Source organism: Falco peregrinus, chromosome 1, assembly GCF_023634155.1.
Source record: "Falco peregrinus isolate bFalPer1 chromosome 1, bFalPer1.pri, whole genome shotgun sequence".
Classification (NCBI taxonomy): domain Eukaryota; kingdom Metazoa; phylum Chordata; class Aves; order Falconiformes; family Falconidae; genus Falco; species Falco peregrinus.
Genome location: NC_073721.1, coordinates 41,444,543 through 41,467,422, shown reverse-complemented (window position 1 = coordinate 41,467,422; position 22,880 = coordinate 41,444,543). Strand labels below are relative to the sequence as shown.

The 22,880-nt window shown below is 46.1% G+C and overlaps 1 protein-coding gene and 1 long non-coding RNA gene across 4 annotated transcripts in view; both read left to right on the top strand.

The window, feature by feature from the left end:
• Positions 1 to 22,880, top strand: part of LOC129783691 (golgin subfamily A member 2-like) — a 70,957-nt gene that overhangs the window by 35,903 nt on the left and 12,174 nt on the right. Inside the window, exons 19-23 of one of the 2 annotated variants that reach the window (XM_055793979.1) lie at positions 635 to 741; positions 1,288 to 1,346; positions 1,596 to 1,737; positions 3,057 to 3,164; positions 3,263 to 3,428. In XM_055793979.1, the coding sequence (XP_055649954.1) occupies positions 635 to 741; positions 1,288 to 1,346; positions 1,596 to 1,737; positions 3,057 to 3,164; positions 3,263 to 3,304 (458 nt within the window). In that variant the 3' untranslated portion in view covers positions 3,305 to 3,428. Of the gene's footprint in view, positions 1 to 634; positions 742 to 1,287; positions 1,347 to 1,595; positions 1,738 to 3,056; positions 3,165 to 3,262; positions 3,429 to 22,880 lie in introns of those variants that run through there. The other variant, XM_055793980.1, reaches the window with a different exon arrangement.
• On the top strand, positions 11,831 to 18,475 carry LOC129783693 (uncharacterized). Of its 2 annotated transcripts, XR_008745501.1 has the most exons (6): positions 11,831 to 11,940; positions 12,958 to 13,080; positions 16,958 to 17,092; positions 17,703 to 17,746; positions 17,886 to 17,949; positions 18,416 to 18,475. It is a non-coding gene; the product is annotated as an uncharacterized LOC129783693 (long non-coding RNA). The 2 variants fall into 2 exon arrangements; XR_008745500.1 differs by lacking the exons at positions 16,958 to 17,092; positions 17,703 to 17,746; positions 17,886 to 17,949; positions 18,416 to 18,475 and adding an exon at positions 13,462 to 16,946.

The following is a 22,880-nucleotide window of genomic DNA, read 5'->3' as shown; positions in this document are numbered from 1 at the left end:
CTCAAGCTGTTGGTCAAAGTGTGAATTTCAAGCCAGAGGCATGACAGTTGCTGGCAGCCAGCTCACAGCACTCGGCGACTCCTCGGTGGGCAATACTTGGCACCATCGCTGCCTCTGTCGCCAGAGCTGCCCCCAAGTGGGAGCATGTTGATCCCATGGCAGTTGAGGTTCTTTTGTGCATCGCTAAAGCCTTGTCAGCCCTGTTCAGCCCCGGTGACTACCCCAGGCTGTTCCTTTCTGACTTTCTTCTGATCCTTTTAAAACGTAGTTCCCTTTTCGCCACCCTCCCTCCCACACAGCTATTGTGTAAAGGTAGGTTTTACCAAGCCCTTCATTCTGCACCAAGTTTGAGCAACTTCTTCTATTAGAAAGAAAGATCCCAACCAACATATTGCCTATTCTGCAGCAGCAGTTTCATCATCTCCCTCAGAGTGAGGATGGTAGTTACAGAGAGCTTTACTGCCCAGAGCTGCTAGTGAACCACCTGTAGAGCCAGGGGTGGAACCAGGTCTACTGACTTACAAAGCTCTGTGCTGCCTTAAGAGCTTGTTGACAAAGTAGAAAGTGCTGTTCAGCCAGTTCCAAAAAGCTCTGTGTGGTCCAGCCTCAACTCGCTCTGTTCTGACTTGTTCAGGAGAAGCCGAGAGCTTTGCTGCTCGTTTACATTCATCTCGCCAGAGGGAATTGGAGCTGGAACATACTTTGGCCTCCGTCTCTCTGCAGCAAAAACAGGCAGAGAAGGTAAGAGTCACCTCTGCTTATGCTTCGCCAGGAGCTCTGCCTTTGGCTATTTGCTTGTCCGTCCACTAATGCAAAGTCTGTAGTCCCTGCTCAGAGAAGAGGCAGAAAGTAACATTGTTAATTGTTAATTAACCTTGTAAAGCCCTGTATTCTCCATGGTCAAGGCAAATGTCATTCAGGTTTCTGTGACCACTAATCATATGGTCCAGTTGCTGTCTTCAGATCTGGCACCTCACTTCATTAGTCTTGCCAGCTCCACACAACAGGAGCGCCACCGAGACCTTGTCTCAGGAGGGTCTCCATCAAGCAGACACTTCAGTATTGATATTAATCCAGAAGTCTGCAGAAACGACCTCACGTCCAGTTAGTAGCATTGCGTTTGAAAAGGCTGAGCAGATTTATTCCTGGCAAATTCAGGAGGTTCTAAGCAAACCTGTCCTGAAGGATTTTGCCAAAGTTCTGATGCTTTCCACTTCAGCTGATGTGCTAAAGGTGAAGTATTTTGCTGAAGTCTGCAGCTGAATCAGTCATTTCTTTTTTCTCCAGCGTAATGAAGAGTTAATGAAGGAGCGAGAAGACCTGAAACTGGAGCTGTACAAACAGAGGTAAGTCCATTTGCTGCTTGTTACTGCAGAGTAACACTGCTCTTCGCGGTAGAGCCACAAAACATCACAAGGGGCATGCACCACAGGTGGTGACTTGGGAGGCTGGATATTCAACTTAAAAAAAGCGACTGGCTGTGATGTTTCTGTGATTCTTACTGTTACATATAGCTGGATTGTAAATGTATGACATGTACTTGACCAGACCCATAGTACATACAGTGATGCTGCTTTAATTTTGGTTTGTTTCAGCAAAAGTAGTGAGAAAATAAAGCAGCAGAATTCGGAGCTGTCAGAAAAGGTTCGCTGCCTGGTTTCCAAGATCTCAGCTATGGAGCTGGATATGGAGGATTTGCATAAGAAACTGGACATGGCTGAACTGATGATCCCACAGGTGACCATACTGCTTCCAGGCTGTGAGGGTAGATCACACTGACCGTTGTAAGACTTTGCTCCTGAGAGTGGGGGCAAGGCTTAACTCTTGTTCTGAAAGGAAGGCACAAAACCTCATCGAGGCATCCTCTTGGTCAAAGGCCTTCAGCGAGGCCTCTGAGGAACAGAAGGTCTGTTTGAAGGAGCTGGAGCAGTAGACTGAAATTGTTGTGACACTGGTCTGCGAAAAGAATGTTGTACAATATGAGAGGGTGACTGAACATACAGGGCGTGACAATACAAAGACTTTTCCTGCTTTGTATCTGTTTGGCATTTTGGTTACGCAGCTGTCATGTGGTCTCACTGAGAAGCCAGTTGAATAGGGGTGGTGTTTGTACCCACCCTTGCAGAAGGTGAATTGGACAATGGTAACTCGAAGGTCAGCTGGGGAAAGTTAAGAGAAGCAGCCAGTTAGGAAGGGAATTCAGGAAGCCAGCTGTTAGCAGTTCAGAGAGCAAGCTGGTATGAACCTGAGCCTGTGAGGGAAGAAACTGCTCTTTTGTTTATTTTTGGTTTTGTTTTTTTTTCTTCCTCCCCAGTCAGTGGCTTAAGTTACCCTTGAAATAAAGGCAGCTGCTCCTCTTCTGGGAAAAGTACTGTGTGCCAACTGACATGCTCCAGACATTGGCTTTAAATTCCTGATGCGTTTGACAACTTTTAAAATCACAAGCTTGTATACCATCTGATCTGGCTGTATAATACAGACTCTGGAAATGCACAAAAGTTTCTGAGCCAGATTTTTAAATTAAGAGAATAGGTTTTAATCAAACAAATAGTGAATATAAAATTGGTAGGGAGGAGCTGTCTAGTTCAGCCTCTTTTACAGAGCTAAAATCCAAGCTTTTTCATTTTAATCTCCTTCTCCCTCTCCTTTTTTTTCTTTTTCATTGAACATCACCGTGTGTTGGAGCACTTTAAGGTTGCAACATGGATCATGTGGCAGGATGCTATCAGGGGAAAGGCTATGCAGAAGTGGCATGTTAACATTTTGCCATGACTTTTTGATTTTTCTTGGCAGTTCTCAAGTCAGGCAGGGAGTCTGGATGCAAAGCAGCAGTTGCAGGTGGCACTGGAGAAGGCAGGCCTGGAAACCCAGGTTGCTCAGGGGTTGTACGAAATGACATCCACATCTTCATGTCTGTAGAGAAACTTGTGTGGCAGAAGAATGCAGGCTGAGCTTTGCGTTGACACTGGTTTCTTCAGGCTTTATCCCTGAAGCAGTCACTGCCAAATTTATTTAGCCAATGTGATTTTCTTCGTGTTTTATTTTGTTTTGAACAGCTCTCGGAGTCAGTTCACCAGCTCCAGGCAGAAATAGATCAGTATGTAGGGGAACTGAAGGAGGAGCAGAGCATTTGGCAGCAGCAGGTGCAGCAGCTCTCTGAACAGGTAACACCAGGGGCAGCATCACAGCTGCTTTAGACCAACACAGGCAGGAGTGAATGCACCATGAACATTGTTTTAACTTTTATTGTGTGGCCTTGCAGGTCCATGCAATGGCAGACAAGAAGGAGGAGCATATGGCCTGAGGAGATGATGACGTGGACTCCTGAGTTCGACCAGAAGACCTTTTTATTAGTCCAGAACCCACGCTTATAATATCCTCGTTTTCTGTTCACGCGCCCCATACTAAAGTATCGTTGGTTCACACAAGTCTTGGCTACATAGAATTGGTTAATTACTAAGCTGCAAATGCACTGAACCTCTTGCATTTTTTTTCTCTCTTCTTTCTTATCTCTGTGGGTTTCATGTTCTCAGCCAGCCGCCGAGATGTGGCATCGCGCATCTGCTCTGGACTTGCTTCATATCGCATCTTCCTTCCAGGCGTTCAGCCAACCTTATCTTACTTTATCTCTTCTTTAGCCTTCAAGGCCCTTCACAGGCATCGTGGCCTCCAGCACTGGACATAAAGCTCTCTACAATTCCCCCGTCTTTATTTTGAACAGAAACAACATTAGAGGTTAAACTACTTTTGAATCATAGATCTTACACAGTTCAGCGTACAGGGAATAATGGTCAATATAAGTACAATTAGCAATAACAGTATTCCTCTGCGAGTTGTAAACTCCTGCAACCGTCTGGTGGTTCCCCAAGACTTGAAAAGATTCCGCAACCAATCTCCCAATAGTTCATGCTGTGAGCCCTGTGACATGTCCTTCAATTTTTGTAACTGAGTGTGAATCGATGCGGAATGGCCCGGAAGGTTCGTACAACACATTCCTTAGTGCTGTGCACTATAGGCTACTGCAGAGGAACGAAGCTGGGTTAATTAGCATTGATAATATACAGCCGTGGGCTGGCTTCATGGGCGGTGGGTTGGCTGGTGTAGACAAGGTGCAGCTGTGGCTGATTCTGTGAAGCGGTTGGGCAGCTGAGGAAGAGAGGGCAGCCAAGGAAGAGGGGGGAGGAAGAAGCAGAGAGGGTGAGTGTGCCCTGGATGAGTCAAGACGAGACGAAAAGGCAGCAGAGGGACTGCCATGAAAAGTGTGGTGGTAAAAGACCTTGTCGCAGCTGGCTAGTTTGGAGAGTGCTGTGGCAGGCTACTCGCTGCTGTTCACTTAGCTTCTACAGGTGAGATCACATTCCTCCTTTCTTTCTGTCTCATCCTGGTTTCTTCTCATACTCCCTCAAAGTTATTTGGCTCTTTGCTGCAGGTTCTCAGCTGCACATTATCAATGTCAAAACAACCCACTGTCTCTGTTTTCTACAATTCACCCCTGTTTGTGGTTTGTGGTTTTGTTTCTTTGTTGTTTTTTATTTTGTAAAAGGTTGCTTTACCATGTTATGGAATTTTCATCCCTTTTTCTTTTGTTTTCTGTCTCATTACTTAATTACCAATTTTGGCTTTATTTTATGTGTACATTTGTACATTTCAATCAGGTTCACAAAATGTTAAAAGTTGTTATCGGTGCATTTCATACAGAGGTCAACATACAGGTTTATGATTATTTACAAGAACATGCAATAAGCTATGAAAATTGTATGAAAATATTTTTCAGAAACTTCTAATCAAATAAATGAGCATGAGAAATTGTGTTTAACTTGTAAATTCTACGTATAAGCTGTTAAGAAACATTTTCTATCCTAAAATGAATAGATAAAACCTACTTAAAAGCTCTTGAAATCTTGCCCTTGGGCGAGTGTTCCGCTGTGCCTCCATTCTAAAGCATGGAAGTGGAAATTGTGTAGAGCAAAGTTTTACTTTAAATAACTGCTCAACTGTTATTGCTGCTGTTCAAAGAACCTGAAAGCACACAATGAAGACTTGGAACTAAACAAACATCTGAGTGGACACCTCTAGATTGTTACTGGAATTAAATGCAGAAGTTAACTATAAAAGTTTCTCAAAATGTTCTGGATGCTTTGTGTTGGTTGTTTATAGATAGATATATAAAACTATACACAAACAGGGAAATAAAAAAAAAGCTTAAAAAAATAGGGAAAGATAATCGTATACAGTATTTATAGCTTAGTCACCTTTTTTTTTTGAAAAAAATGTAGATAAACTATTACCTGAACATGCAGTACATCCACAACTCTGAATTAATACCGGTTTTGTAGTGTGATATAGTCCTGTATGAACCATAAATCAACTACGTGTTAAATCACTCTTCTCCATCGCTGTTGTCACTATCTTTGAGCTTCGTAACAATGCCTAGGTCGCTATCCTTTAGCTTAGGGAACTTAACCAGGTGAAAATGCAAGCATCTATTTCTAAGACAAATTTGCAGAATGCAGTTTAGCCACAAGTCACCTTATGGAGAGATACTATGTTGTATGGCGTATAATCTATGAGAAGTGAGAAAATGGTGTTCCTGAAAGAAAACGCTTCTCTAGATCGTTACTTTGGAACGGGTTTTGCACCTGCTATACTGCAAGAATCCCCTAAGCAGTGATGTATCTTTGTGGACTTTGAGATATCTGTGTGATTAGGTTTAAGCTTAACACGCAAACTGATTTCAAGTACAACTCTAGGCACAAGCGTGGGAAAGAGCATGCTGTCGGGACACAATCTTTCTCGCTTACAAGGTATCAAATGGTACGTTACTCAAGTTAAAGTCTAACTTCTACGACAACTTCATTTTCACCAAAGGAGCTGCAGTTAAGTACACAAACTACTGCAGCTCAACTGAAGTTTCACCACTGCGACGGAGTACAGAATACTTTTCCCACCGACCTTAAAGGTTGTGGTGGTGGTGATGAAGGGGTGACAGATACTTGACTTTTAACCCAAAACAAATTTTCAGCTGTGTTAAATTCACCTGTACACAAAGAACATGTTATTCCTTCTGAGGCAACAGCTGAGGATTTGAACAGTCTGTTTTCACCTTGAGCTGTTCCCAATGTAGAGGTTATGAAAAAAAGAAATAATTCAAAAGGTATTCTGTCAATGTGCTGATGCAGTTGTTTCTTAAATTCTGGTCACGCTGAAATAGAGTTATGTTCTAGCATTCATATATAGGTAGCACTCCATTACAACTTATGAACAAAATTCAGAAGTTCATCTTATCTCACGTTTCTTGGAATTCGATTAGGTTGCAGTCTTATTAAAGTCACTTTTTTTCTTCTTTTTTTTTCTTTTTGTTCTTTTTTTTTCTTTTTGTTCTTTTTTTTTCTTTTTGTTCTTTTTTTTTCTTTTTGTTCTTTTTTTCTTTTTGTTCTTTTTTCTTTTTGTTCTTTTTTTCTTTTTGTTCTTTTTTCTTTTTGTTCTTTTTTTCTTTTTGTTCTTTTTTTCTTTTTGTTCTTTTTTTCTTTTTGTTCTTTTTTTCTTTTTGTTCTTTTTTTCTTTTTGTTCTTTTTTTCTTTTTGTTCTTTTTTTCTTTTTGTTCTTTTTTTCTTTTTGTTCTTTTTTTCTTTTTGTTCTTTTTTTCTTTTTGTTCTTTTTTTCTTTTTGTTCTTTTTTTCTTTTTGTTCTTTTTTTCTTTTTGTTCTTTCTTTTTTTCTTTTTGTTCTTTTTTTCTTTTTGTTCTTTCTTTTTTTCTTTTTGTTCTTTTTTTCTTTTTGTTCTTTCTTTTTTTCTTTTTGTTCTTTTTTTCTCTTTATGCAACCGGAGACACTTTACCATAACAGAGAAGCCCATATTTACATCTCTGAGCCCGGACACAAAACGCAGCTGCACATACCACCAGGCTCAGGGCAGAAATCATTCACGCAGTTACATAGCTATGTACCACTACATGCATGTGGACACCTATTTGTCACTAGATAAGCATGTTCATCTTTCCTCCTCTCCTTCACAATACCTAGCTGTTCTCTCATCTCGTTAGGTCAGCCATTCCCCATTTTCCTCTCCTGTATCTCTCTTCAGACGTTCTCTATCCTCCTCTTTTTTGCTTGTGAATTGTGGCAAGGCAAAGGTTGTGTGTAGCTGGGTGCCCATGACCTGATTTGTGTCACAATCAACTAAACGCTGAATACAGGACAAAAAGGCATGGGAGACAGAAGGCAAACATCAATATGGTGGTTAAGGTGATTATAATAACAAGCCAGGAAAAAAAAAAGAAATAGTATTGTAGTATTACTTTCTTTAGCAAGCTAGCAGCCTTATTTACGAAGCACGTGAAGAGCGTGCACTGTTCTTACAGAAGAGATTAGAGAAGCAAAAATGTGTTACGCTGCATTCCAGAACTCAACCTGAGAGTTACAGTCTGCTGTGAGTTCTGGGTTATAACCATTTGACACGTGTTGGGGTTGCGACTGTGCAAGGGCTGCGATGCCCATTTGCAATTTTCATTGGCATTATCACAGCTAGTTGTTTTGAAAGCAACCCTTGAGCTTCCTCATGCTCGACTTGTTGCAAAATATTCTGAAGCCGATCAATAAAGTTAGTCTATGACTCTCTAGGACCCTGCAAGACCGTGGCGAACGACGCACTAGAGGCTCGCCCAGACTCCCGTATCCCCCTACCTAGACTGCCTTCGTAGCCATCTCCTCCGTCTGCAAATAGCTGTCCCTGGGATGCCTTGCCTGAGTCACAGGATCGGTCGGCACAATTATTTTCTCCAGCCAACGGCTCACAGTTCACAGCAATTCCCCGATTAAGCTTTTCAATCGAGGCCACTACACATAGCTCGCAAAAATCAGATAACCACATCATGCACTGCGTCGGCGTGCGTACCACACAAAGCGATGACTTCCAATAATCACGTGGTGTGAGTGTATAAGGCTCTGCCATCGCTTCAAGAAGGGAATAGCAAATGTACTATGAATTCCCCCCTTCCCGCACGGCTTTAACAGCCTCGTATTGCACAGGCTGCCACTCTGCAGGTTGATTTGGCTGACAAAATACTGAACGTGCCATGGCGCCTCCCAAATGCCCTCGCTTAAGCGCTTCCCGCCTGCATTGCTGCCACTGATCCCTCAGACCCCCTTTCACCCTCCCCGAAAATACAGCCAGTGCATCAGGGGGAGGAGGAAAAAGGTCTAGCTCCTCTTCCGGGTCTATAGGACCTGGGTCAAAAGGTTTATCAGTGTCAATGGAATCATTGTCTGAGTTGTCCTGTTCCCGCGCTTGGTCCTGTGCTGTGAGGGTCGCTGCAATCAGTGACAGGAGCTTTGGGGGCAGAGGAGGTGTGGACGGAATCGCCATCGCTGACGGTGTGTTGAGAAGAGCCGCGCTGTCGGGGGGATTTACAGCCTCCCCCGGTTTAGCGCTGTTAGTCGAATTAGCCCACACTTGGCAAAGAGAAGTCAGAATTTGCCACCAAGGCGCTAAACACATGCCTGCCACGGAGTCCTCCTCCACGGCAGCATCACACAATCGCCTGCTGACCGCTTGCCAGGCAGGAATTTGCAAAGTGCCATCAGGTGGAAAGTCCAGCACTTTGTCACGGATCCATTCTAGCAGAGTCACTAGCTGCGGACCCATCATCACGTTCTCTAATAAAGTCTGTGTAAAAGGAGAATATAGTGCGTTTTGCATGACAAGTTTTCCGTAGCTCCTTAATCATTTCCCAGTGAAATGCCTGATATTGGCCTGGGTGTCTATCTTGTAATATCACGGGAAACGCGTGCGCTCCCTCTTTCATGCTTTCCAAGCGCACTCTCCTCCACCCCTCTGTAATCCGTCTGCCGATATCATTTTCATCATCGCTACTGCTTCCCTTATTACCGCTCTGCCGCACCACTTGCTTCTTCCTTACTTTTGACTGTTCCTTTTTTAGCCGCAAAAACGAAGTGTGCTGCTCCAGTTCCTCCAGGCTGTAGCCTCTGTAGCAGTCAAGGCAATTCGGCACCTACCCCTTACTGGGTAGCGCTGCCACACCGTCACCATTAAGAGTCCTCAGAAAACATTTGACTAATAGATGTTCCAGTTGTCTCAGAATAGAGGTTAAGAATTTGCTCCCAGGTTCATGCACTGTTTTATAGGCTCTTAAATAAGCGAATTCCTGAGAAATGCGACAGCTGCTTTATTCAGACAGGACAGTTCAATACAACTTCACCTTTTGCCATTCACCACAGAAATGATACAGAACCTCTAGCTACCCGAGCAGTTAAGTACAAAAATGCAGAATACCCAGACTCACCCAGATGTGATCATAAAACAAAACCAACCCCCAAGCCACCACAACTTCAGCCTTCTTCCCTTGCTGCTTCTGAGGGTTTTTTCTTTTCTTTCAAAGCAGCTATTACATTGCACGTTTGCATGCCCTCGCTTCCTCTATTATTCAGTAACCAAACAGCCCCTGGATGTTGGAGAGAAGCAAGGTCTCCACGGGAAGAGTCTTCACATCAACCTGAATTACGGCCTTTCCAAGAAACGAAAAAAAAAAAAATACTGTCCCATCAGACAGGAGACAAAATTATCCAAAGTCCTACATCCCTTTCCCACAAGCAGGACACAGTTGACAGATTCAACAGCTTTTGCGTTGTAAAGCTTCTCAGAAATAAGGCAGCTAATCCACACGCTGTTGCAATGTACAGTTGCTGCGAGGCATAAACACGAAAGCTACAGATGAGTAGACCCTCATTTTGAGTTGGTTTTTTTTTCCCACATCGACTTACAAAAAAACCCCAACCCACCTGAATTCTCAGAATCAAGTAGAAACAGGAATAGGCTGTGGTGAACTCAATTTATATCTATGTCTCTTATCTGTAGCTAGTGAAAAAAAAATGTAAAGTGGTAAAGCAAAAAAGCTTTGGGAACAGCCTTTGTTGCTCTGCCATTTCCATTCTCTGTACTACACGTGACCTTAGAAAATAACACTCCTTTGCAACAAATAACCCACAGAGGTACCCTCTCTTTAAAAACCAAGCAGCAACTTTATCTCAAAAGAGCTGCTAATAAGCAGCTGCCACAGTAGGTCATAAGAAACCACAGTAAAGCAGTTGCGCTACCCTGTAAGCGGCACCCGCCTCTTTCCAGGCCCTTTGCTTGCCTGGGAAACACCTCTGCTGCTTGAACACCAACGTTTAACCCACTTGCTTCAGACAGGAAAGAAATAAACCCTTGATCAGGATGGAACAAACAAGGAAACGGTTTTATCTGGGGCTAAACCGGGCAGGTCATACAAGCCACAATCTCAGTTTTAATTCTCACATGAGCAAGGCCTTCTGGTAGCATGATGTGTCATAGCATCATTCATTCCCAGTTTGCAGGTAATTGCCCCAGCAACACCTGGGGTAAAGTTAAAATCCTCCTATCCGAGCTCCTAGTAAAACCTGGGTTTGCTTTACCAAATAAAGTGGAAAGAGTTCTCTCTTAACGGGTCGCATAAATCAAGACAACGCTGTAACCAGTGTTGCACAACACCATGATAAAAACAGTGGCCTAGGAGGATGGCTTTTAGCTCTAGCCCTAGACCATTTTTCTTTTTTAAACAAAAATAATTGAGGCATCACAGCGGACACTGAGCTCGCCAAGGACATACTCAGACAATAATTGTGCAGTTTCCTGGTCTAGAGCAAGGTCTTTCTGTTCCAGCTCTTTGATTTCATACTGCAGGGCTTCTTGGCTGGTTCCATTAGGTTGGCAGGACGCGGGAGGGGGGAATCTGTAGAGCACAGAGAACACATTTCACGCCACCTCTGGCCAGGGGAAGATGCTGCAGTGCTGGGGGGCACTAATCAGAAAATATGCTGATGTGTCAGTGGATAAAAGTGGATAAAAGAGGAGAAAAAAAAGGAAAAGCGCGTCTCCTGGGCAGGGAGGGGGGGAGCTCAGGTAAAATATTGATGGGTTTCTGTAACGTTAGCCCGCCCCCCATCATATTCTTCGGCATTTTGTAGATTTACAGCGTCAGGTGAAAATAAAAACGTAAACCCCACCACTTCGGTGTTCAGAGGCGCTGCCAGGAGGGGGCAGCGCCGGGGGGCGAGGCCGGCAGCTCCCCCCCAAGAAAACACACCCCCGGCCGTGCCGTGCCGTGCCGTGCCGACGGGGCAGGCCATAGACGGCGGCCGGGGCAGCCCTGGAGCAGGGCCCGCTCCCCCCAGCCCGCGCAGGGCCTCACCGGGGACCTGAAGCCGGCCGCGGCGCTCCGCCGGCCGCCACCGGAGGCCCTGGGCAAAGCAGAGCGGCGCCGCGTCAGGGGCCGGGCCGCGCCGCCTCAGCGCAGGCACGGCCCGCGGCGGGGGCGGGGAGCTGGGACACGGCTCCTACCTCCTGGGCCCGGGCCGCGGGGCACGCTGGGAAGTGGAGTTTCCCAGCGACAGGGCCCACTGTGCCGTCAGCGCTGGGGAACAAACGTCTCCGGGAAGCTGCAGGTGAGCTCTGGGTGGGGCACGCCGGGCAGCCAGGTGTCACCCGAGCAGCGGGCAGTGCCGGGTGTCACCCGAGCAGCGGGCGGTGCGGGCTGTCACCCGAGCAGCGGGCGGTGCGGGCTCCAACATGGGGAGCAGGCACTGCAAGGTGGCACGTGCTCCTCAAGTGAACGAGGGAAAAGCGGAGCTGCCGGGCCCGGCGGGGCACGGAGATGGGCTGCAGCCCGGCCACGAGCCCCGGCCGGTAGAGCCCGGCCATGAGCCACAGCCCGGCGCCCTGCCGGAGCGGGCGGAGCCCGGCGATGAGGCGGAGCCCGGCGATGGGCCAGGCCTCCAGGGCTGCAGCGGAGGCTGGGCGGGCCCTGGCTGCTGCCGCTGGTGGGCGAAGCTAAGGCGGCGCAGACGCGGGGCGGGCGTGGCGGGCGGCAGCGAGCAGAGCAGGCGGGTGGCGGGCGAGGAGAAGGTGAGGGGCGGCGGGGGGCCGGGGCGGGCTGGGCCGGCGGTGCCGTGGGTCCGCCGGGTTCGGTTTGGCGGTTCCCCCCCCCCCCCCCCCCCCCCCCGACGTCCCCCACACCCTTTTTTGGGTTTTTTGGTCTCATTTTACTGATTTCCCCACATTGATTTTCTCCCCGGCGGGCCGCGGCAGCGGCGTATGTGAAAGTCCTAGGTAGGGGAAAGTGTCCCGGAGCGGTTCGGGCTTCCATTTTGGAATTCTGCCAATAATGGGTCCTTCTTTCCCCACCTGGAGGCCGAGGCGCGGCCCGGGCTGCGGGCTGGGGAAAGGGGCAGTTGACCGAACTGCCTGGGGCTTGCTTGGCTGGGGGCTTCACCCTGCTGGAGCACGAGCGATTCGGCTCGGAAGACCTAGCCGAAATCAAGCGAATGGCTTATCAGACTAGCTTTTCCGGGGTGAAGTGGGTGTGATTGAAAAATCCGTTGTAGGTTGCTTCTGCCCTTAGTTCACAGTGACTACGCTGCTTGTATTAACATGGCATTTGTCTGTAAGGGTTGTACTTTTCCTTCTCAAAGTCTTTCACAGAGTGGGAGATCTTACTGTCAGGTGTTGATGTTTCACTTAATGTTCAGATTTAATTGCCCTTTATTCATTTTTCCTCAATGCTCTTTAGTTATAACGCTAAAAAAACCCACCCCAAGATACTTCTTTTCATCTCCTTTTAGTTGCAGGATGGAGTATCAAGTCGTTTCCCAAAAACTCTTAGCTGTATGCAGAAGTGGAACGTTTGCAGCTCTGAGCCTCTTGTCGTAAACTCGTCACATTAGATCTTACTTTAGCCTTTTTTTTGGACGTGTTTTGATTTTTATTTTTCTTCCCCCCGGGTGACAAACTCATTGAAGAGCATTTCTCTTGTCCTTACGCTTGGTCTTTTTGCCCAGTGGAGTTGGGGCTGGGGGGTTGACGTCATTCTCACAGAAGGCATATTCTGTTTGGATTACAGATTATTATTATTATTTTTCACAGCTGAAGGAGTATCAGCAGAAAAATAGCCCTGGAGCAGCTGCAGGAACTAAGAAAAAACGCAAAACTAAAGATGACTGTCGGCCCGAGACACCCACGGGCGATGACCAGCAGCCTCCAGAGAATGTGAGTGCCTCGGTCTTTGTCCCAGCTCATTTGCTACCTCCTTGTTCTCTGGTTTTCTGAACAACGTGACTAGAGCCGGGAAATGGTTATGCGGGTGTAATAGATGACTGGCGCAGCTGCCTGTATCGCCAGCACGCGAAGCGTGCCACAATAGTTAGCAGCTACCGCTGCTGGAAGGTGCACACTAGAGCTCAGGGTACGTGCCAAAGCCGCGTGGGATCATGCGGTGCTGTCACGCAGCCCTGGGTGTGCCCAGAGCTGCTGCTTTGAGCTGCGTGCTCCTGGCCAGCCGGAGGATGCCGGTTTCTTTGGCTCCCTCCGATCGACACTTTCTCTCTGTCCTTTTCTGAGCCGTTTCCCCTTTTCTTTGACCTCCTTCAGATTCAGAACATTCTGAAGGTGCCGGTGTCGGACCTGAAGCGCTCCAATGGGGTAGCCATACCGTCATTGGACAGGGGGAAGGTGAGGCAGTGCTCGTGTCCCTCGCAGTGACTCGCTCTCCCTACTGCATGCTTCAGGTTCTGTTTACACTGACCTCGATTTCTTGGGTGGAGCCTTGTCCTGACATACCCGCTGTCAGTTGCTTGAGTTCTGTTGCTGTTCTTATTAACATGGAGCTAGTTGTTAGCATGCGTTTCCATTGCTCGTAAAGTGCTTGCGCCCTTCTGGTTTGTGTCGAACTGAACGTGTGAAAAAGTGAACCTTGTCAAAACCTCTTCCTCGAGACAGCTGAGCTTTGAGGAAAAGGAGGAGTGTGGGGTGAGGCGATAAACTAACTGAGCTGCTGAGGACAACTGCAGTAGGGAGAGGTAGTGTTTTCTTAGTCTGTATTTCTCCCGCTGTGCGTGTCGTTGCTGTATTTCCTACGGCCTTGTTTCGGAAGGGCATGACTCTGCTGATCTCCAGGCAAGCAGCTGCCCTGAGGAAGCTGTCTAGTTATTCCTGCCAACCCATTTTACAGCAGGCGATGAAACTTGCGCAGGGGATGTACAGTCTGGCAAGTTCCAGTACTGGGTTTAAATAGGTTTGGGCAGGAAGTCGGATCCTTTGAGTCAAGCGTTTACAGGCTTTAGCGTCTTCATGTTGCCAGGCTTCTGAAGAGGAAAGGGCAGGAACTATGCCAATAAGCAATAGAAACGTGTTCAGGCACAAACATAAAACCCCAGCCTTTTAAAAAAAATTCTTTTCAGGCAGTTTATTTAAATGTAAGGCTTGATCAAATTGTGATAGAAGCTCAGGGAAGTCACATTTGGTAGCCCAGAATTGTCTTCCACTGTTGCTGTAGCAAAGCTCTGATTTTCGTTCCACTTGCATCATTTTGGTAGCTTATTTTCCTACCATTGTTTCAGTTCAGTTGTCGTAAAGTAACTCCTATTTACTACATATCCGTGCGTCTTTTATCAATAAGCGTAACTATAGTAATCACCAGGGGTACCAGTTAGATGCAGTGAAACCTGCAAGACGGAATGGAGTTCACTCTGGTTTGCCTTTGTATTCCTTTTCTCCTTTTTTTGTGTGATAATACAGCAGCCGTTCTGTCCAGCAGACAGGGTGAAAAGCTGAAAGTCCCTCCAGCTGGAGCTTGTACGTGTAGGTTGCGTACCGGTAGAACCCGAGTGACGTGACATACTGTTAGCTCTGAGGGTGCTGGGTGTGCCTGCCTAGCATCAGAAAGCATGTATTTTGACTGGAGTTTTGCTCGTGTCACGGGGATTATTTTCAGTGAATGCTCGTAAGCTCAGTTTAAGTTAGACCACAGAGAAAGAGGCTGGTTTCACACTGGAGGGTGAGGTGAAGATGGGTGGTCCAGTGCTGTTGCTGAGCTGGCATTTGGTCTTGCGGTGAAGGCCTACCTGGGTCTGCACTTTTAGTCCTGCTCTGAAAGAGGAGAATTCTGTTCCTTCTTGTTTTCCCAGTTTTCTCCCCGCTCTCGTTTTCTTAGCACGGAGAGATACATTTTGATCTGATTGGCTGTTATGTGGACCGTTGTGTCTGGGGTTTCAGAAATCATTTGAAAACTGATCGTGAATTGCAATATGGCATGAAAGGTTTCTTTTTCCAGTTGCCGTCTTGTACAAATCCTGCGTCAGGAAAATGCTGTTCAGAAGCTCACTTGACGCTAATAGGGCAGAAAAGCTGATTGTTGGCACGAGCTTCTGCTGCCATTGGTGTCTTTAATGCGAGGCAGACCCTTCCCATCTCAGCCACTTCAGCTTTCTTGGCTGTGAAACACAGAAAGCCCAGCAAAACGGGACTCCGTGTGCGAAAGCAAATGGATCAAGCATGGCGTGCCAAGCTGAGCAGAATTACTTTTTTTTGCTATGTTATTAGAACCTCACGATGCATAATTTCCCGAGAAGTGTCTTGTTCCTAATTCTCTCTGTTTCCAACAAATCCAGCTGTTCAAATAGTTTATTGAGTTGTTGTTTTTTTTTAAAATTTATTTCAAAACTGATGGTGGAGGAAGAAGGAAGGTCTTGTGGTTAAGGCACATTACTGTTTTTTGCATCTTGAAGCATTAAGCAAACAGAATGTCTGGACCAGAAGAAATGAAGGAAACATTTTTGACATGTACTGGTGAAGGCATTCCTCTTGTCCATCTGATGTTTCATATTGAGGAGTGTTTGAACCAATAAGGGTGAGGTGACCTGTAGCTGGAAGAAGTAAGGGAATTCCTGACCTTCCTAGGAGCACCTAACATACGTTTTTCCTTGAGAGCACAAGTATCTGTCCTGCGAAAAAGAAACGGAGAAAATTCTGTTTGTTTCCCTCTGCAGTCTTCCACTTTATTGCTTTCCTAAGATGTCTTCACCATTACCGTATTCTTGCTGCTTGATTCACGAGAAAAGTGCTGAGCAGGTAGACGGGGAATGCCAAGAGAGAGATTTCTGGTTCCCTGTGAAGTGCCAAGAAGGAAGTGACTGAAGTAGGAGGGAACCCTTGCAGGTGGCATTGCAAAGAGCTGTGATACATTGGGGGGTTGAATGTTGAAAACGATTATCTCGTTTGTTTTGTAGTGGTTTTAAATTATGGCTTAGCAGAGCTGGATGATGAAATAAATTGCCATGAAACGCTAGAGCACTGCTCTGGGTCTTCATGGCTCTCTGATGCTGTACAAGATAAATGAAGTTGTCGGGTTCACTGTGGGTAGAGGTGTCGTCAGATGCTGTTCGTCCTCCCACGAAGGCTGGATGAGAACTTGCATTGCTGTCCAGGAACAAGTTTTTGGCCCTTTTCTGTTTAGTTCCTTCTAGTCATGGGATTCATAGTTCCATGAGGGCCACTGGCACCTGCTCCCAGCCACGCTGAGTTTGGCCTGTTGGTAAATGTCCTCCTTCTAAACTTGTGGTTCATAGCGTGCCGCACATTTCACCAAGATTTACAGGGAGCGTTTGAGTTTGACTCAAAAACCTACCAGTTTTCAGGTAGTCACTGACCTGTTCTTTTCTGTCTTAATCTGCATCCAGCGACCTCTGTTTTCCCCAGATACGTCCTGAAGGTAGCGCTTTTCAGAGCAGAGTGGCCACCATCTGGCTTTGCCCTCGCTCGCTTCTTGGTGTGTCCTTTGCCATTAATCTAGAGTGTGAACTTGAAGAGTTGGGTGACGTTACTGCCCCATGTTAAAGCAGCGAGTTTGATGACGGGACGCTGGTTCTTCAGACTGGCTCTGAGAGGGCACAGGTCTGGGACAGTGTTTGTTTGTGGGTTGACGCAGTCACCTGTTTGCTCTGGGGAGAACACAGGTTCCCTTCCACATGTTTTTACATGATTGATTGTTTACATCTAGTTTTCACAGGCAGATCACAAGGTGACGTCTTGACGTGCGTTTGTTCATTTTGCATGAAGGCTGTAATTCCTGCGATGTGTTTTGTGACAGGCATACTTTGACAGTGATGTTGCCACTCGTAGCGCTGAACAGCTTGCTCCCAATGTCCCTGTGCTATCGAACAGCGACAGTCTACCTAATTGTCATTTTGTTCTGTCCGCTCCTGGGAGCGTGCAGCTGACACAGGTTTGTGAATTATCATGACTATTGTTATTGAATCATTGAATATTGGTTTGTGATACCATGGCTTTTTGAGAAAGATGATCTTCATAAATATGAGACGACTAGTTCAGATTTTCTCCAGTTAAAAACACTACATTCTCCACTCTGCATCTAGTCATGTTCTGTGAGAGCAGAGAGAGCACTAGCATGCACGTGCCCCTGCATTTTCCAGAGCTGTTTTCTTTCCCTTTCTCTCCTGTTAGCAGGGAGTACCCTTAATAAGACAGGTCTCCAGTTAGATCAATCTGTGTTTCCTTTTGGTACTTAAAGATTCAGTTCAGTTTTTTTCCAGCAAAGCGAAGTGTTGATTATGCTGGTAAATAGTAACAGCACACATAAAGCCTGTACCGTTTAGTGTTTCTCCATTCCAGGAAACCTGGGCTCACAGCGCTCAGAAATTATGTGTAAGCCAGGACTGAGGTGGTGGTTTTAAGCTCATGTTTCTCTGGGAAACAGTAATTACTGCTACTGTGGAATCTGAGCCCAGATGTAATCAAGTCTTAGTGACAACATTCACCAATGTGACTCCCATCTTCTTTTACAGGCTTGTAAGTTTTTGTGTTTCAATCCACAGATTCATGAAGCTGAGGATCATAAAAATGCTTTGGATGAGAACAGGTGAGTGTCTGTGTGTGTTTATCAAACAGCTTTGCAACAGGATCCCAACAAATCAAGGCTTTATACCTCCCCAGTGCTGTTCTGATTGGGGCAGTTCTCTGGGAGAAATTGTCATCAGAAGGTCTTCTTTTGTTCCCAGGTCTTTATCATCAACAGAAAGTCTCCGCCAGTTGTCTGAACAACTCAATGGCCTGGTTTCTCAGGTACGGCCTCGTTTTGATCCATTTGTCCTATTAATTCTCTTGATATTTGATGTGGAGCTTTAAGCAGTCAGCTCAAGAAAACACTCTTCAATCTCAGAGGTGTCTGCAGTCATCCTACTAAACAATATGATATTTAAGCATTGAGAAGCAAAAAAATCCTGGTTTAGAACGCAAACTTTCAGCAGTAGGAAGAAGAGCTGAGTGGGATGAATGGACAGCATGTATTCATGGAAAGATGTATTCTTGATTTAGTGGAAAAGAATCGGAAATCAACCTGCATCATTCACATTAGCTTGTGGCAGAGGGAGTCTGCATCTGTCCTTACCCGGAAAAGTATGTTTTCTGTGTGTGGTAATTTGGAGTGAAAGGTTCTATAAGGAATGTTATTAGGGTAGTCACTTCTTACGTAGTAGTGACTTGTTGCCTTGGGGAATAAAACTGGCTGACTTGACTGCTTTGCTTGTAGTCTACATCATATGTGAATGGAGAAAGTGCTGTTTCTTCCACAAATATTAAGGAAATGAAAGTAGGTTGTTCTCAATCTTTGCCCCGCACCACCCCCCCACCCCCCTTTCTTATTTGCTACTGTTGGTAACTGACTGGGACTCTGCTTTCAGCAGTGTTAGCGGGACCTAATTGAATGCACAGTTCTCGTTCATTGCTGTCTAGTGTTGTCTTGTGCTATCATCGGGTAGTTGTGATCAACAGTGGGAGGCAGGTATCGGAGGTGTTTCCAGTTTGGGGACTGGGTATAATCTGGCTTCTGTTCAACTGCGGTTCTTATTTCTGAGTCACTTTTACGTCAAAATGAAGCCTTGGCAGAATGGATAAAATATGTTGATGTCTCAGCTGCTTTTGTTGAAACGGTAGATTTTTGTTTTGTTTGGAGAATCTGATTATCACAGTTTGATAGGATTTATTTTGCTGTCCTTTTTAAGTACTGCTTTTTTCCTCCCCTCCTCCTCTTCGGCTCCTTCCTTTTTCTCCTGTCTGCATGTGCCCATCAGACACGTTACCAGGAGCTGGCAGTAGCCCTGGGTTCCAGCAATCTTAACGAACAAGCAGTTCGTTACACAGATAGAGGAACTGGTAAGAAACAATCCAACCAACCAGTCTGACATGGTGCTTGCTGCTCCTCCAAGCTCTTTGGGTGTCTGCAAAGTTATGGGTTCTCTCCTAGTGCCACAAGGAAGGCTGCTTACACAGCACTCTGTAGGGAACAAAATGAGCTGCACGGAAAACCTGTTAAGGGGCTCAAAGTCTAAGGCCGCTGGTGAATGTATTGGCTCAACTGAGGAACAAGAAACAGAGTTTTGTTGTTTCCATTTAAGTGTGCTCTGCTGATCTCATCAGGCTTTCCCTGGATGATAAGCATCCTGATAAAACAGCTATTTCTGCGCCTGTCCGAATCCTTGAAACACAGAATTCTGGTGCTGGCAGCAGTGTGAAAACCTGTTTCTGCAGGTGGTGCTGCTGATCTAACGATACCGGCAGAGTGGGAGCAGTAGGTCTCTGAGAGGGTCTGGGGCTGGTTTCTGATCATATCCTCAGCTTCTCTTGGCGCGATGAGTGAACTGCTTTGTCCTGTGACCTGCATGGATTCCCGCTGCTGCTTTTGAGCCTTCAGCTTTAACGCTGCAAGAAATGCAGCCAAGTGGACTTGTTTCAGTCTGACAAGAGCCTTTCTTGTGTGAAATGCTTTTCCCTATTGTGTTCCTCTGTAAAAGTACACTTTTTGCAAAGTTCAGCATTTCCCGGTGTACCCCGTGACCCCCCCGTGTTGTTTGGTTTTGGGGTTTGGGTTATTTTTGTTCCATTCTGTTTCTTTTTGTGTTTTAGCTGGGCTGCAGAGGAACTTGGCATAGTGCATTGCCCACCCAAGATTCTCCTTGTGTGCCTGCTTTTATGCTTGCCTGCAACTGTGTAGGGCCTTTGCTGCATTTGTGGTCTTGCCTTTGCTTTTGCTGGTTATGTTGTGCATGGGCATTGCTAGAATGAAAACCTCTCGCTCATCACTCTTCCGTCTGTAGTCATCTTTCAAAATGCTTTGAAGTAGTAGTAGTAGTAAAGAAAGAGCTTGGACAATGCTTGTTTTTTGGGAAGGCAAAAAAGTCCTCCTGCTTATGTAGTTAGTTACGAGGCATCTGTGAAGAAGCTGTCAGGGAGCCAAGAAGCAAACAGCAAACACAGCAGCACAGTTGTGTGGCGGCCTGGGTAGGCAGCTGCCACCTTTGTCTCCTTCACCTCATATCTAAAGGTGCATTACCTACGGACAACAAATCTCCAAATACTTCACCCTAAGATGGAAATGGGCTAGGACAGAACTACCCCTTCTCTTTGTATCTGGCTTCAGTGCTCTCATACCACCTCCTGCAGAAGTCTGCCAACACAAGTGCGGCTCTGCGTGACTTAAGGCCAGTTCTTCAGTGGAATAAAGGTCTGAGGTCTCAGTTAAAGGAAAAGACTATGTTTTTGTCTGGGTTTTTTGCGGTTTTTATTTATTGGTGGTGTTTTTAAAAAAACCCAGCATTGCTGGCAATCATCCCAATACACCAGGATTACTGTGATCAGTTGCACAGATGTGGGGATGCGAGTTTAACTGAAGGTGGTAGATGCTCAGATGTAGACATGGAGGGGTTTCAGCAGCGGTGTTGGAGAACAACTGTGGTAATCTACTGAGCGATGAAAAAGATGCCTGGCATATAAAGTACGTTAGTGAAGGCAGCTCCAGATCTCTTATTTTTAATAGCTAAGGTGAACTTCCTAGTCCTCTACAGAAAGGGCAGTGGAAATTCTGTTTGCATGAATTGGGCATGTATCCTACTTTGTTGAAGTGAAAACGTGTTTCAGATGTATGAGAATCTTTTCTCTTGATACTGGTGCATCACTTTCCTTCCACAGAAACAGCAGAACCAGGAGGCAGTGGATCAGCTGGAGAAGGTAAAGTGTGTCCTGTTTTTGGACAGGCAGAAAAATAGTATCTCGTTCTTGGCGCAGTAGAGAGTGTAGTGGGCTGTGGCACAGGCATGTGTGGTCTTGTCTTGTGTTAGATTCAGTTTCATTTGCAGCGTAGGCTTGAATATTTTGACTTCATGCTTTAGGCCTGCCTGGCAGATAGCGTTCTTATTTTGAGAAAAGCAAACGTTTAAATACTCCTGTATTAGAGGATTGCGGTGGAGGCAGGAGAATACAAGTCCTTGCCAGTAGCTTGCATCCAAACACTACCGTATTTATGCTAGCAGTGATTGTGCTGTGCTGTTACTGTCATTCTAGGATGGATGAATAATGAAGTCGTTCAAATAAGGCAAGGCTGAAGTATGTCTTCAAAAATACTGCTGTCGTTTCGATGCTGGAAGTACTACCGATGTATCACTGCTTTTTTAGTTTGACACAAAACAAGGGTTACCTATCTACATTTTTGTGCTAAATAGACATCATTTGTTTATACAGGAAAAGATGGAGCTGGAAGAGAAATTTTCTGAAGAGCAAGCCATGCTGAGGGAACAGCTACAGGTGAGGCAGAGCCTCCATTACAGTCATACTGCCTGCCTTCTGCTGTTCTCTGGATTACTGACCATTCGTAGTCTTTACTCGGGAAGCCACGAGCGCGTTCCTTCAGGAAAACTGGGAGTCAGCCAGACTGTACTTAACTGCACGAGCTCTTTACCTTTACTGGGTTAGCCTTTTGTGGCAACAGTGATGTTGCAATTACAAGCAAAGAAGTTTTGTGCTGAGCCGATTTTCCTTTCCCAAAGGTTCATATCCAGACTATTGGAATTCTAGTTTCCGAGAAGTCTGAGTGTCAGACGGCGCTTGCACCTACTCAGCGAGCTGCACGGGAGAAATCAGGTAATTGACTGTGAGCGCTCCAGTTCAAGCTGTTGGTCAAAGTGTGAATTTCAAGCCAGAGGCATGACAGTTGCTGGCAGCCAGCTCACAGCACTCGGCGACTCCTCGGTGGGCAATACTTGGCACCATCGCTGCCTCTGTCGCCAGAGCTGCCCCCAAGTGGGAGCATGTTGATCCCATGGCAGTTGAGGTTCTTTTGTGCATCGCTAAAGCCTTGTCAGCCCTGTTCAGCCCCGGTGACTACCCCAGGCTGTTCCTTTCTGACTTTCTTCTGATCCTTTTAAAACGTAGTTCCCTTTTCTCCACCCTCACTCCCACACAGCTATCGTGTAAAGGTAGGTTTTACCCAAGCCCTTCATTCTGCACCAAGTTTGAGCAACTTCTTCTATTAGAAAGAAAGATCCCAACCAACATATTGCCTATTCTGCAGCGGCAGTTTCATCATCTCCCTCAAAGTGAGGATGGTAGTTACAGAGAGCTTTACTGCCCAGAGCTGCTAGTGAACCACCTGTAGAGCCAGGGGTGGAACTAGGTCTACTGACTTACAAAGCTCTGTGCTGCCTTAAGAGCTTGTTGACAAAGTAGAAAGTGCTGTTCAGCCAGTTCCAAAAAGCTCTTTGTGGTCCAGCCTCAACTCACTCTGTTCTGACTTGTTCAGGAGAAGCTGAGAGCTTTGCTGCTCGTTTACGTTCATCTCGCCAGAGGGAATTGGAGCTGGAACGTACTTTGGCCTCCGTCTCTCTGCAGGAAAAACAGGCAGAGAAGGTAAGAGTCACCTCTGCTTATGCTTCACCAGGAGCTCTGCCTTTGGCTATTTGCTTGTCCGTCCACTAATGCAAAGTCTGTAGTCCCTGCTCAGAGAAGAGGCAGAAAGTACCATTGTTAATTGTTAATTAACCTTGTAAAGCCCTGTATTCTCCATGGTCAAGGCAAATGTCATTCAGGTTTCTGTGACCACTAATCATATGGTCCAGTTGCTGTCTTCAGATCTGGCACCTCACTTCATTAGTCTTGCCAGCTCCACACAACAGGAGCGCCACCGAGACCTTGTCTCAGGAGGGTCTCCATCAGGCAGACACTTC